We start from the raw sequence: 14102 nt of genomic DNA, 5'->3' as shown, positions 1-14102 counted from the left end.
TCGGGCCGCTTTGTGTTGATAGAAGAATCAAGCAATCTCGTCAAGTCGTTCACGCGGCGATGGGCGCCGGAGAGCTCTGCATGCCAGTCATGACAGTGTCCTCTCCGACGTGACTATGACTGCGGTCGCTCTGCACAGCGCTGCTCTGATTGAGCTTCATATCACTGGAGCTGGCACTATCGCTCTTGACATCTCCTGGGAAGCCCTGGTCCTTTGGTGGTGCCTTCCAAGATGACAGATTCCAGGTAGTGCCCGTGAATGATTTCAGCTGAAGGGACTTCTTGCCCCATCTCCGACATGGCTTGCCTGTGCGATCGAGGGCGCGCAGACCGGCATTGATGGCACCAGTATTGGCCTTTGGTCCCAACTTGTGTGCAGGTATAGCATTGGCAGGTTTGGCTCCATTCGCGTTCTCAGTCGTGCGGTCAATGGTACCGTCAGGCCTGGCTCAGGCGTTAGCGAGTGCATAGAATATTGGATGATCGGTAACAAAGCATCGCGACACATAGTCCGTACTTACAATCTTGGTTTCTTCTTTGGACCTGGCCGGCCTCGTTCTCGAGGTGGTGCATTCGGGTCGATGGAAGGTGGTGCACGCTTCCGTCCGCTCGCGGTCGCGCCTCCTCTCTTCTTTCTGCCATCGACCTTGGGCGGTGCTAGCGAGTTGTTGTCGACGGCATCATTGCCTTGCGGCACGGGCGTAGCATTCGAGTCGGATGACTTATCGGCGACATCGGGGAGTTGCACGGACGGCGATGCCTCGTTCTTGATGGATGGCAGTGCTGATGTGTCGCCGGCCGGCGAGCTGTGTGATGATGACCACTGCGCGAGTCGACTTGGCGAGATGCGTAGCGATACTATGCGACTCTTCTTGCCCGGCTTCGCGGCCGACTTGAGCGTCGCCGACATTGTGGTGGAGGTGCAGGACGGTGGTCTCGCAGTCGTGTTGACGGTGTGGTGGGTGTTGGGAAGTGTTGCAGGAGGGATTGCGGCGCGGGCTGGCTGGAGGTTTCGCTAGAGGCCACAAGCAGGCCTCGTCGGTCGGCGGGTGGGCTTGGAAGATTCCTGCGTCGCTGCTTTGTCCGTTATTTGCGGCGTGGTCGCGTACGGCCAGCGGTGGTTTGTGGGAGTGGTGCGTGGAATGGAGGGTGATGCATGGCGATGAAACGGAAGGAAAGACGAAAAGGGAGTTGGCTGATACTTGACCGAAAGTGCGCGCTCGTGATGAGCGATCCATTCTCTTGACAGAGCCGTGCGTTTTGCGCACCCTGAAGTAGCTCCTGTCGCTCTCACACAACTCACTTTGGGGAGAGGAAGTCTCGGGCTACCCGCTGCCAAGACATCAAACATCCACGAGGGCGTCTCCTTCTCGCATCTTCGCACTCGCGCAGCACAAGATTGCATCGTCATCAGTCTTCGTCTCCAGATATTTTCTACGCTCACTATCGCTGCGTGGTAAAACAATCATCACCGCGCGCGCTGCTTCCGGGACGCTCGGCCGGTGACTTACTTCGCTGATCCAACCAGCGAATGAGCCTTTGGTGTCAAAGCCCACTCACCCGACAAGACTTTCCTTGCCTTGCTTCGCGCCACTTTGCAATCTGCCCGCAGCTTTGCCTGGAACGGCGCGGGACAGCAATTACTGACACCATCGCGCTGACCACTGATCGCCACCGTGAAGGTTGCCTCTGCGCCCGCTCCTGGGGACGTTTGTCAGGCTGCCAGCGGCCACGCGTGACAACATGGACCGCCTTCCGGACGAAGTCGTGCTCCATATCCTGTCATGTAGGCGTCTCACGCGTCACACAATGTAAGTGGTACAATGCTAACTCCATGCAGACCTCCATGTCGCCCATCTCGTGCACCTGCAACTCGTGTCCACCAGATACCTGACTCTCGCCCGCGACAATGCTCTGTGGAAGAAAGAATGCTTTGACCACTCGCAAGCAGAGCGCGTGAGGCGTCGGCGGGAGCTCCTCAACAGCCAGGACCCTCGTCTCGCTGAGCTTCGCGATGCTGTGACGACGTTGCCTGGCGGTGAGCTACTGGCACAGGAGATCGCGCAGCTTGTAGGCAACTCTCCAAGCGAAACTGCAAATGACCACGCTGCGCGGGCGCGCCTTCAACGTGCACGCGCACTGGCAAACTGGGATCCCGCGTTTCCTGGCGAAGAGATTGACTACTACGAGGAATATGTACACCGCCATGCTGCAATCAATGTTGGATGGGTCGACTTTCCGAAGTCGCAAGCAAATGCTCGAAGCGAGCATCGCGAGGCAACAGGAATCGGGCTTCTAGCTGACCAGCAGGATAAGACTATTGAACGCGCAGTCGCAGCACTCGACGATGGTAGCGTTTGTATATGGGACCTCTCCTGTGCGTCAACCTACCGCAATGGAGGCGCTGGCAACCTGCTTGTCCAATCTAAGCCTGCCCTGCTTTCAGAAAAACCCTCGGGAGACACTATGGAAAGCCATAACATGATGACTGAAACAGGCGCAGTCGAATGTGTGAGTGTGAACAGCTCAAATCAAATGGCCTACTTTGCAGTGCAGAATCAGCTGCGAGAGGTTGACCTGACCACGCTTCAAGTCACGTCAACCAAATCGTATCCTTTCCCAATAACAGCGCTTTCCGAGACACAGAATCAATCGCCGCTCACAGTCGGCACCAACATGACGGTGCATCTCCACGATCCTCGAGACCCGGCTTTCACAGCTGGTGAGGCATCAGCCCGTGGCGAGCTGATCGGTGGCTCAGTCTACTCCCACGCAACGCTTGCTCAACCTGGACCGCTCTCAATCTTACACCATGGCGCGACTGGTACTGATGACAGTTCGATATGGGTAGCCGGTCGGTTCACTTCGCTGCTCAATTACGACCGCCGCTTCTTTCCTCGTCTCCGCGGTACCATCTTCAGTGGAGCTCGCATTGCTTGTCTCTCTGCTCTGCCCCAGCCGTGGGTGCCGCGCAACCTTGATCTCGTGCGACATCCTGAGGCCTCTCTCGCAGCGTTGCAGAGCAGGAAGGATGCAGTGGGAATGACTATGATTGCTGCCGCCGAATACAAAGGAAAGGGCTCTCTGGAGTTTTACCCTCTTCCATCTGTGGTCGAGCCTTACAAGAACAGACAGACAGCGTCAGCATCGAAATTGCTCTCTGTTGCTTCGCACGGAGGACGTATCGTGTTCAGTGACGGCGATGGCAATCTTAAATGGATGGAGCGTGATGGCTTCACCTACGTGCGCACGCACAATATCAATGAGAGTCTGCCCGGCGAATTAGATGCAACGGCTCAGGGCTCAACACCGCAAGGGATATTCTCAACGTCTGGAACCGAGGTGCCTGGACAGGGAGATATTGTGCAGAAGATCCTGCCATTGGGCACAAACTATAGCGGAGCGAGTCCAGTGGCTGGTCGACCCGACATCAGCCGGAACAACCTGTTGCTATGGACTGGCGATGGAAGACTGGGAGTACTTGGTATGGGCCAGAGCAATCCCTTGGGCAAAGACGAGTGGCATGATGCCCTCGAAGAGCAAGCTCTGTCTGCAGCGGAGAAAGCTCGCCATGATGCTGAGAGACAATACGGCATGGCCATGAGGAGGGCTTTAGAGCGCAACGCAGACGAAGTACGATTCGTAAGAGGGTTAGGTATGGGGTTCATGCGATCATGATAGAAATACAGAGTATACATAGAACAACTTCAACATTGCTAGCCAGTGGTTGCCCGCTGAGCCTCGCCAATTCCTAAGTTATTCTTGCCTTCTGCTCTTCTTCGCCTCAGCATCGTCTCAATCGCCGACTTCACTTCCGGGTCAGCTCGAATAGTATTCTGCACCAACCAGTCCTTCAACCCCGTCCTCAGATCACTCCCCGCGCCCTGCTGCTCCGTAAAAGGCGTCAACTCCAACGCCATCAACCTCGCCACTTCCGCATCTGTCGCCTTCGTCACAGCCTCAAGTCTATTGACCACCTGCTCCGACAGAGCCCCATCTTTCCCAACCTCCTCCAACGCCGCCTGCCTCGGATCCTTCAACAAAGGCCCCAACTGACTCAACGCAATAAAAAACGTCACAATCAACGCCCTCAACAACTCAATCATCTGAAATGGTAAATACGGCTGTCTCAACCCCGTAAACTCCGCAATCGGATTCACCACTCTCGTCAACAAAACCGGAAATTGCGGCCTCGTTACAACCGTCGCCTCGTTCACGAACAACGAAACCATAATCAGATATCTCCAGAACATCGCTTGTCGAAGATATCCTAAGAAGGCCAGTATGACCAGAATCCCGATGGATCCGATATAGTAACCTCCGGAATGCTGGAGTCCAGTAAAGATAAAGTCTTTGATAACTTTGCTTTTCTGCCATGATAAAATCGTCGGTCCGAGTCGATCGTACGCGAAACGTTTCGCCGGGTCCGCGAGAGTATCTTTGGCGAGTTTTAATTGCACATACATATCTTCTACAGAAGATTTATCCGCTCCAGGGGCCATTTTGTCGGGATGATATTGGACTGTCAAGCGGCGGAATTTGGATTGGATGGCTTTTTCGGTTGCGTTGTGAGGGACGCCGAGGAGGCGGTAGAAGTCTCCGGCTTGTTGGATTTGGTGGTCGGCTTCGTAGATTGTGTATAAGAGGTAGGCGACGAGGACGGCGATGTGGATGTAGCGTCTGTCGCGGGCGAAACGGGGGGTTCCGCGTTGGGGTTTGGGGTCGCCGGCTCGGATGAAGATTGCGTAGAGTGTGCTTTGGACGTAGCCTGTTACGAGGTCTGGGAGAACGTACCAGCCTATGAGGCTGAGGATTTGGTTGCTTGCCATTGTGGTGCCTATCGGTTCATGTCCAGATTGAAGAGGGTCTTGTCCGAGAGTGTTGGCTGGTTTCGACTTCAGTGCGCTTGACTGATGCGCTTTCGCTCAGATTCGACACGAACGAGCAATGCTTCAATGTGGAATGCTCAATCGTGGTCTTGTCTTGTGCTCCCAATGCGCGAAAGGGAAGAGGTTATGTAAGGAGCGGGTCTTGATGGAGAATGCACTGCTCGCGCCACTCTTTCTTGAGAAAACCGCAAATTGTGAGTAGAATTTCTCCTTGTCGCGAGAATGAGGAACAAGAAAAGCTTCACGTCCGGATATTCTAGTCGAGGAATGTCGTTGTCGACAGGTGTTCGCGGCGAATTGGACTGCAGGCGCCAAGACTTCGCGATGGTCGCCCAAGCTTTTGCCGATCCGAGTCGCAGGGTCGGAGCACAGCTTCGTCAAATTTGTAGCCCAACTTTCACATGCGACCAGCATCATCATAGCCGCCATGGCCAAAAATGAACGCACAGCAGAGGAAGCTGCGGCGAAAGCTGCGCGAAAAGCAGAAAAAGCCAGCAAGAAGGCGGGAAAGCAGGTTGTGACAGCGAAAAGCCTGGACGACAACCTCGACGAACACAGTCCGATCCAACGCATCACGGCGACTCTCTACATCCCATTATCGCCAGTCGTCAACAACTACCCAATCGAAGGCGTATGCGCCGAACACTTCTCACCCCTCTATCTCCAATACTACCCACCCTTCGACGGCGTGGTCCTCTCCTACGAGAATGTGCGACTATCAGAAAATCCCGAAGAAGGTCTGCGCGAAGATGGCCCATCCACAGTCCTTGCGCGGAGCATCAACGAATACGGCGTTGAGTTCGTCTGGGTTACCGCAGATTTTCTGGTCTTCCGACCTGCGCCGAATACATATCTCAAGGCGGAAGTGAATTTGCAGAATGAGAGCATTCTGGGTTTGCTATACTTGAATTATTTCACGGTTTCGATACCTAAGGAGAACCTGCCGGAGGACTGGAAGTGGGATGGAAGTCAATGGGTTGATGCGCAGGGAGAAGTGGTGAAAGAGGCGGTGTGTAAGGTGGTGGATTTTGAGCCTTCTGGCGAGGGAAGCATTTCGATTACTGGGACACTGGTAGGACTATGATTGATCGACAACGACGAACGCAAATGCATCGAATGCTAGGCGTACATGACAAACGGCTAAGTTGACTGGCGAACGACAACGTGGCCTGCAACTATATGCCGTCGGGAACCAGTTCCTCGGAGCAAGTAAAGGAAATGGTTCTTTTGACTGTGCTCAAGAGGTCTCCTTCACCAGCAACGCTCATCAGGACGGCAATCGGCGTCGCCATTCAGCACTACATCTTCTGGAGAGGGCTGAATTTCGGGCAACAGCCAGGAGTGCTCTACGTGGTGCAGAGGCTTCTAAGTGAGGCATTCATCGGCTACAAGGGTCCAAAAGCTGATATTTGCTTTGGCTAAATCTGGATTGGACATCCACAGGATATCTGGTACGACGCAACGTCCTGTACATGCCATCGAGGTGTGCGGGCTCGAGTCTGGCCTCTAGCATGAATTGAACAGATCCGCGGACGTGGTGTGATTTGTGCCAGTTCGCATGAGAGAGTTTTCCGATATGTGGCTTTGGAGACATGCTTTTGAGGCTTACAGTGTCGACCTTTGTAAGCAGGAGACTCATCGTTAGAGACCAAGTATGACGGGCGGATTATCACGCCATCACAGGCGTGGCCCCAACTTGTACTTGAAGTGCTCTTGAAAGCTCAATGCTGGCTTTGCTGGCCGCAAGCCAAACGGGAAAAGGATTCGGCGTGCGGAAGGTGGCATTTGAAATCGGCTATGGGATCCTCGACGGGGTAGAAAGAGACCAGGCTTCGATAAACCCACTTCAAAAGACATGTGATCGCTGCGTAACTACATAGGGTATATCAAAAGTCAGAAACGCTCCCGATCAATGCACACAAAACGCCGCGCTGGTCTGTCCATGCTGTGCCGTTGATGCCGCAAGAGTACGCATACCCATGATTACCCTCCAAGAGCTTGCTTCGAAATGCAAAATCAACTAACTGTTCATGCTCTTAATTATTCCTTGATCGTACCCCACTGCCGCGCAATACCACCTCTCTGCATACCGCCCCTTTGTCCGCCCAAACTCTGAGAGTGCGAATGTCCAGCCCTGCTAGATTGCAGACTCTGCCGAACGATGGCTTCTGCCGCAGCTGCAGCCGCAAGTCGCTCTTTCTGCCTGCTACGATCTTTGAGATATCTTTCTGCTTCCGGCCTCATTCTGAGAATTCTCAAAATCATGTCGTCGTTCGGATCGGCTTGTGCCTCCTTCCTCTTCTCTTCCTTGGCCTTGCGCATTGTACCAAGATTCCTCTTTTGCAAGATCGATTTGCTACGACGTGTTCCTCCGAGTGCTGGAGAAAGGAAGCCAGCAGGCGCAGACATGCGATTGAGGCGAGCAGCTTGCTCTTGCTGTCGCGCAGCTGTCGCGGAAGCCATGGCTTCAGATGTACGAATTAGGTTGTCTGTCGATTCGAAGTAGAAGAATGCGAGATTCTGGAGGTCATGATATTTCGGACTCTTGAGCACGTCTGTCGGAACGCCATCTGCTTTGCCGGTCTCGTGGTCCATGGCATTGAAAAACTCGAAGAGTATCTGCAGACATGTCAGTAATGAAAGTGTCAACGAGCGCTTGACGATGCTTACCTGTAACCACTTGTAGACCACATCGACTTCTGCTTGCGTGAGTGGCTTCTGTGCAGACGGCTTGTCGCTGAGCGGCGGCACTAGCAAGCTCTCAATCTGAACCAGGACTTCTTTCCACAGCCTGGTCATCACCATGGTCATCGCGCTATCCGTGAGCGTCTGCTTCATAATCGCAAAGTTATCATCGAAGTACTGCAAGAGCGGTTTGAGCGCATTGTTGGCTTGCTCCACCAGCGCCGAACCTGTCGGCGCTTGCGGAGGCGGCGTAGCAACGGCATGTGATTTGCCTTGGACTTGATTCGTCACCCGTGAGAAGTAGCCTCGCATCGTGTTCATGGACACGCCCGCGATGGCAGCGGAGGTGGACGTGCTCGTGAGTCCTCGAAGCGTTCGACGAGACAGACATTGTTGAATGTAGGCCAGCAACTTGTCAGTGATCTTCCGCGTCATATCACGCTCTGTCCTCTTCAAGGTGCGGAATGCCTTGCCGAAATAGAATTGGATGTCATCTCGCTCGCCTTCCATGCTCACTCGCACAAGGACGCGGCCTTGTGTGTCGAGGTCCAGCCAGTACTCACGAGGCAGAAAGTCATTGAAATGGTTAGGGTCAAGCTTTAGACTCGTGCGACCAAGGCAGTCGTGGTCACCGAGTGCATCCCAATCCCATACTGTAGCGATGATGTTGAGCGGCCCTGTCGTAAGAATGTCGATGGTCTCGTCCCATCGCGGGTTCAAGGACTGGTAAACTGTCCTCGTCTTGGCCAAGCGTTTCTGGTACTCGTCACCAAGGACAACGTACGGGTCACTCAATCCATTCATATCACCTGCTTTGAGGTCCTCGGCTTCAATGATCTTTATAGTGAACATGCATTTGTTGTTGCCTCGCTTGCGAACACTTGGCGGAGGCGGAGGCTCATGTCTTTGAATCGCTTCCACGCAAGCATCGACATTCATCTCAGCCTCGACTTTATCAAGCTGAAGCGTCGCGTACTCAATGTCGTTGATCTTGACAAAGCTTTCGGGCCAGAAATTGAAGGGTTCGATCTTTTGACTGAGGCTGCCAGTTGCCCACGCATCACGCGCAACTGACATCCATCTTTCACGTTGCGTTTGTTGTGCGCGAGCTTCTTGTTCTGGCGTCTGGCGGTCCATTTCTTTCGCAAACTTCGTCTCCACGAGCTCGCAATACCGCGCCACGCCTTTGCCGATCGACTTGCTGATCGCAGTCATGAACTTCGCATATTGCAAGTCATTGTCCCAGTTGAGCTTGATAATTTGTTCGATACTTTGGTTGAAGATCCGGTAAACGTCGATTGCACTCTGAGAGTGTCGCTCCTCGTCAGTAGGTGACTCTCCACGTGCCTCTGCGGCTGGATCTTGCCTGATCTTGAAGTCGTCGTGAGCAACACTGCCTTCGATCCAGTCGAGAAGTTTGCTGTCAGTCAAATTTATCCAACGCCATACAAAGTCCTGCAGGTGATGCTCAATATCGAATGCAAACTCTCGTCCAGGCAGAGCTTGTGAGTAAACGCCACGGATCTCAACCATGGCTGCGTACAGCTCGAAGCCGTCTTGCACCGGAACCTCCTCCCCGCGTGCTTTAGTAACTTCCATGATGCGTGCAACAAGCTCCTTCGCATCGCTCGAGAATGAAGGTAGGATCTCTTCAACCAAGATGGGAAGTGGCTTCACCCCCATTACATCCGGCATTTTCCTAAAACGCTTCTGGATCTTATTGCACAGTCCTGTCACTGCTTGGCCCAGCTGAATAACGTTGAAGAACTCCCAGTTGGCAGACTCATCTGGCACATGTTTCGATAAAAGGTCATGGTACTGATCCCGCGCCTTGCCACGTAATTGCTCGGTCATCATGTTGGCGAAAGCGGTCATGTCTTCCTCATTCCTACTAAAGGACGGATCGGACCACACATGTTCCTCCAATACAACCATGATGGTAGAAAATGCTGGTGGTTTGTTCTCGTACACGTGTTGAAACATATCATAGAATTCGCGCAACAGAGCGTCCTGCAGCCCATTCAATAAGCTTTGCATTGTTGCGAAATCGCTGACAGTCCACTTGTTTCGATCGTAGAAGTCCACAAATGGCGACTGAGCCTTGCCTTTCTTCGGCTCCGGGGGCGGTGACTTGGCCAATTGGAATGCCGCGTCTAATGTATCGAGCGATATTTCTTGGTTCTGGTACTTTTCTCGGATGACGTCCAGGAATAACACCATCCTCGTAAAAGCTGGCACTCGCCATCGCTGCGCTATCTCGTTGAGAAGTTCTTGTGTAGGGGCGGAAATCAATTTCGGCCCATCTCCGTTCGCCTGCACATCTTCGTCTTCGAGGTCGGCGGTCAACGCGAGCTTGAGTGCCTGTCTGTAATACGCTTTGACGTCGGGTGGGATGAATGTGAAATTGCCTTGTGATCCGTCGATCGATCCGGTACCAGAGTCGCGCGGCGAGGAATCGTCCAAGTTCAGTCCACTAATATCCACGGGGTGATCTAACACATAGCTGGCATCGAGCTCACTGCCCTGCTTCGAGAGAGACTTGCCTAGTTCGCTGTACATGGCGTCGTTGTTTGCGGTATGTGGGGCCTTCAGCTGAGGGAGCACTGCGCTCGAGCTCTTCGCAAGAGTCGGATCTGACTGTAGCAGAGCCAGCATCATCTGGCTCAATTCACTGAGTTCACCTTTTCGCCACGCCTCGTATGCTTCATCCAGGTCAAAATCATCCTTCGACAATGTTACCCGGGTATTCAGACTCAAATGTGTTTGGTACTCCTTCAAATCTCGCAACGCCTCTTTCTCCGTCCAATGGTCCTTGTGCGCGTTTATATCGTTCTGGGCCTGCACTGTCGGTTTCGAGAATACCCTACACACTCTGATAACTAGCGGCATATCCTTCACTTCGTACGAACGTGGCACTTCGACTTCCACGCTGGTGCCTCCTTGACCGCCATTTCTCTGTTTCTCATCTGCAAGGTCCTGATCGTGTTGTAATAATTTGGTCTCCAGCGATTTGAGCCTGCTTGTGAGTTCAGGTCGGTCTCTGGTCCAGTCGTTGTTGTTCAGTGTGCTACTAATGAGCCTGACGAACAGCGCTACGTGGCGGTCGACCATGAGTTTCCAACCGTCATCTTCTGGCCCTTTTCCCAGCTGCAGCGTGGCCGTGGCCTTTGAAAAGAAGATCAACAACAAATCCTCAACCTTTCTATCTTTCTCCATACTCTTTCGGAAAGTGGGATTCTTGAACTCATTCAAGAACACACCAAAAGTCCTCTTGATATCGCTGTTGTGATACTCAGGCATCTTCTCCGTGCCGGTCAACACGCCCGTCAGGCGCTTATCGAGCGCCGTCATGAAGCCATGGGGGAATTTGGTGCTCTTGCTGTCTCGCATCAAACTGAAATCCCGGACCATGTCATTGATCGAAGTGCCACTCCGCTGAATGGGCTTGGAGGTGTTGGCAACATGCTGCACCCGCTTCTGCCGCGGCTGCAGCAGATAAACCAGGTATGCGGCGCGCAGGGCGTAAAGGTAGGCATCGTGCTCGGAAACGTGGGTATTGCGCTTGGAGTAGCTGCCACTCATGTTGCGGCGCAGAGTCTCTCGCGCGGCGTGCGAGTTGGTGCGGCGGCTGTTGACCGAAGAGCGTGACGAGCGGTCCATGATGCCGTCGTCACTGCGATGCTACAGGACTCCCGTGGTGTTGCAGGCCTCGCATCGGACGCCCGCCACGAGCAGCGACTGCCTGGTCTCTCGTCGTCGTCCAGCCTGGGGAATCGCAGTCGCCCAGGCTCGCAGCTTTCCACGCGCGGGGATGTGCGCGTGCTACGGCTCCCCCTTCCCTGTCCCAGCACGGAAAGCAGCGCCAGCGACTTCCGAGAAATTGGTGCAGTGCTCGTTCAAGCCTGGCAGAAATTCCAAGAGAGAGAAGACTGTGTATTGTTGTTGGCAACAACAGGATTCAAACCCAACGGCAGATTGCAACGCGAAACGCCCACTAGATCGACACTGCTTGGCACACTTTCACGAGACAGCGGCGACGTCACGCTATGCCATAAATAAGCAGGCTAGCGGGGATGGAGTCGGTATGCTGCTTTGTTCTCCACTCGCGTGTCGTTCTTGTCATGCGTATCAACACCACCTCAGCAGGTTCTCGTTGATCGCTTGTCAAGCACTGCTCAAAACGTGTCTAGCCGGCCCGAGACACTCTTTAAAAGCGAATCTGACATTATCGAGGAGCCAATCTGCCGGATCAGAAACCTAGAACACGAGCTCCGAGAAGAGACCACTGGCTCCGCCAATCTTACGTTTCGTGTAGGGCTGCTGTGGCTGGAAACAGGATATACAAGTTCTAGCTGAGAACAAGCGCCCATTCGGCGAGGCGACAGTACGGGTGGACTTCTGTTGATGCATTTAACTGCATTTACCTCGCTTGTGATCTTTCGGAGAGCACGTCGCGATCAGCCAAGTCTCATACGTAGGGCAGCCTGATCATCAAGGCCTATGCATACTCTTCTGGGGCAGAATTCACGCCTACTTGCGCCACGCTGTGTCATTCTAATTTCTGTTCACAATATTGTCTCGTTCCCCTGTCACTTCGGTGTCCGCGTCTCATTGTTTCTGTTCTATCGGGTTTAAGACATCCGGCAAGACGAATGGGCCTACGAGAGCCTTTGAGGCAGAACCAGAGGAGGCTAAAAGGTCCGTTGTTGCTATTGCAGAGTAATAAGCTTGGTGCTTGATCTAGCTTTGAACAAATTATGGTACAATGCTATACTACATGCTATAATTTGATCGAGATGTCGTACCGGTCCAACACTAGAGCGACTCCAGTCAGGACAGCCATGTAGCTCACCAACACAGTCATAGCAGGTACGTCTGCCATGTGAATGGTCGGCATGGTCATGTTGACCAGTCCAGTGAGAAGGTTGGCCAGCAGAAAGATGGCCAAACCGTTGCGGTTGTAGGCACGCATCACTGGGCTAGTCGCCTCACGAATCCGTGTTTGCTCTGCCTCCTTCGTTTTCGCATTGTACAGATTGGGGAACATGCCAGCTTCAATGACGTTGAACAGAAGAAGCTGTCCATAGTTGAATGCGCATACCCAACAAACATATGCAAGATTTGCCATACGCCGTGAAACAAACAGGCGAGGGCCATATCTCCACATCGCCCACGTGGAGAAGATGAACCACATGAAGAACAAGGCACCTAGTCGGGGCAGCGTTGACTTGGGCCATTCTGGCTTGAGCTGAGGCATTTTGATTGGTGGAGGTGCCGCATCCTTCTTCTCGCCCTCGTTCTCGGCCGCGCCAAGAACGGTGGCCAACCACTCTTCGTCTGCGTCGAGAGGGTCCTTCTCAGGCAGCTTCTTCGCGCCAGGCTCTGGATCCCTGGGCAAGATGTTAACACCAGCGCCCATGCCAGCAATGAAGATGGCCAAATAGCCGATAAAGGAGAAGACGCCTTCTCTGTTCTGCGACAGCCAATCGCCTGGTTTCCTTTCTGAGAGAATGATGTAGACCTTCATGTCCGGTACGCAGAAGAGTATGAGTTCGTAGCAGATTGCGAGCACGAACGCAAATATGTTGTAGCCACCAACATACTGGGTTAGTCGTAGTACCGGCTGCAAGATGGCTATCGCTGGCGAAAGAAGCGCCAGTGTGAAGAAAAAGTTCCAGTGAACGCCATATTCGCTCACATGTTCCGCGTAGTCGAGCTTCTTGACACTCAGAAGTCGAACAAAGCCCAGAACCGCCAGTGGTAGAGAGTGCCTAAGCGCAGATTTCAGACGCTTCACCAGTGATCGCGACGCCTCGTTGTCCTCTTTGAGTTGTTGCCGTGCAGCGACAATACCAGCTGCGAAGACGAATGAGCCAACGCCCATATCCATGAGTGATGTACCGAACGATTCTGTCTTCGCGAAGCGTCGTGGGAAGATTGGGAAATCAACAGCTAGGATACTGGAACATGTGATGATCATCATGGCACCGCGATAAGCCGTGATGAAGGGCTTCACAGGTAATGGATTTTTATCGTCGGCGGTCTTGTCATCTGAAGAATCGTCCTTGCCAGCAACTTTTGAAGGAGGCTTGGCCGCCTTTTTGACTTCTGGGCTAGGTTGCAGAAAAGCTGCAACGGCTGGGAGGATGAGTAAGCCATTGAGAACCTGTGGAGCTCCAGCATAGACGGTCGTAGCGAACAGAATGGAACCGCATTGAATTAGGAAGTCGGAGAATGCTGCGGCAAGGGTGTATTGTTTGAAGAAGTTTTGTCGAGTCTGCAGCATGGCCCACAGAAAGGCGGCGGCCTGCATTATCCGTCAGTAGGTTTTTAAATCCATGCAACCAGGAGTCGTACGGGAGCCACCAGGGCAACATGATTAATTTCCCATATTCCGCCACCTCCCAGGAACGAGACCGAAGCTTCCTTTTCCGCCTTGTACTCGGGTGTCATTCTGCTGTTGCCAAGACTCGAGCCTGAAGTTGTCGATAGCACGAATGAAAAAAGAAGGTAAGGGAACGTGTCGTTG

The 14102-nt window shown here is 53.3% G+C and overlaps 6 protein-coding genes across 6 annotated transcripts; 2 read left to right on the top strand and 4 right to left on the bottom strand.

Annotated features, from left to right (window-relative positions):
- Positions 1–49: 49 nt before the first annotated feature.
- On the bottom strand, positions 50–909 carry RHO25_008396 (uncharacterized protein; the record flags this gene model as incomplete). Its single annotated transcript, XM_023600529.2, has 2 exons — positions 50–443; positions 521–909. 2 exons carry the CDS (start codon positions 907–909, stop codon positions 50–52), a joined length of 783 nt encoding a protein of 260 aa, XP_023449688.1.
- Positions 910–1742: 833 nt separating this feature from the next.
- Positions 1743–3677, top strand: RHO25_008395 (uncharacterized protein; the record flags this gene model as incomplete). Its single annotated transcript, XM_023600528.2, has 2 exons — positions 1743–1785; positions 1840–3677. 2 exons carry the CDS (start codon positions 1743–1745, stop codon positions 3675–3677), a joined length of 1881 nt encoding a protein of 626 aa, XP_023449692.1.
- A 38-nt stretch (positions 3678–3715) lies between these two features.
- Positions 3716–4828, bottom strand: RHO25_008394 (uncharacterized protein; the record flags this gene model as incomplete). The annotated part of the gene is made up of 1 exon (XM_023600527.2): positions 3716–4828. One exon carries the CDS (start codon positions 4826–4828, stop codon positions 3716–3718), a length of 1113 nt encoding a protein of 370 aa, XP_023449580.1.
- A 487-nt stretch (positions 4829–5315) lies between these two features.
- On the top strand, positions 5316–5972 carry RHO25_008393 (uncharacterized protein; the record flags this gene model as incomplete). The annotated part of the gene is made up of 1 exon (XM_023600526.2): positions 5316–5972. One exon carries the CDS (start codon positions 5316–5318, stop codon positions 5970–5972), a length of 657 nt encoding a protein of 218 aa, XP_023449705.1.
- Positions 5973–6928: 956 nt separating this feature from the next.
- RHO25_008392 (uncharacterized protein) lies at positions 6929–11233 on the bottom strand (the record flags this gene model as incomplete). Its single annotated transcript, XM_023600525.2, has 2 exons — positions 6929–7507; positions 7559–11233. 2 exons carry the CDS (start codon positions 11231–11233, stop codon positions 6929–6931), a joined length of 4254 nt encoding a protein of 1417 aa, XP_023449337.1.
- Positions 11234–12353: 1120 nt separating this feature from the next.
- RHO25_008391 (uncharacterized protein) lies at positions 12354–14026 on the bottom strand (the record flags this gene model as incomplete). The annotated part of the gene is made up of 2 exons (XM_023600524.2): positions 12354–13880; positions 13931–14026. 2 exons carry the CDS (start codon positions 14024–14026, stop codon positions 12354–12356), a joined length of 1623 nt encoding a protein of 540 aa, XP_023448904.1.
- Positions 14027–14102: the final 76 nt, after the last annotated feature.

This window comes from Cercospora beticola, chromosome 5 (assembly GCF_033473495.1).
Source record: "Cercospora beticola chromosome 5, complete sequence".
In the NCBI taxonomy this organism is placed as follows: Eukaryota; Fungi; Ascomycota; class Dothideomycetes; order Mycosphaerellales; family Mycosphaerellaceae; genus Cercospora; species Cercospora beticola.
The sequence above is the reverse complement of the archived record's forward strand: the minus strand, read 5'-3'. Positions and strand labels throughout refer to the sequence as shown.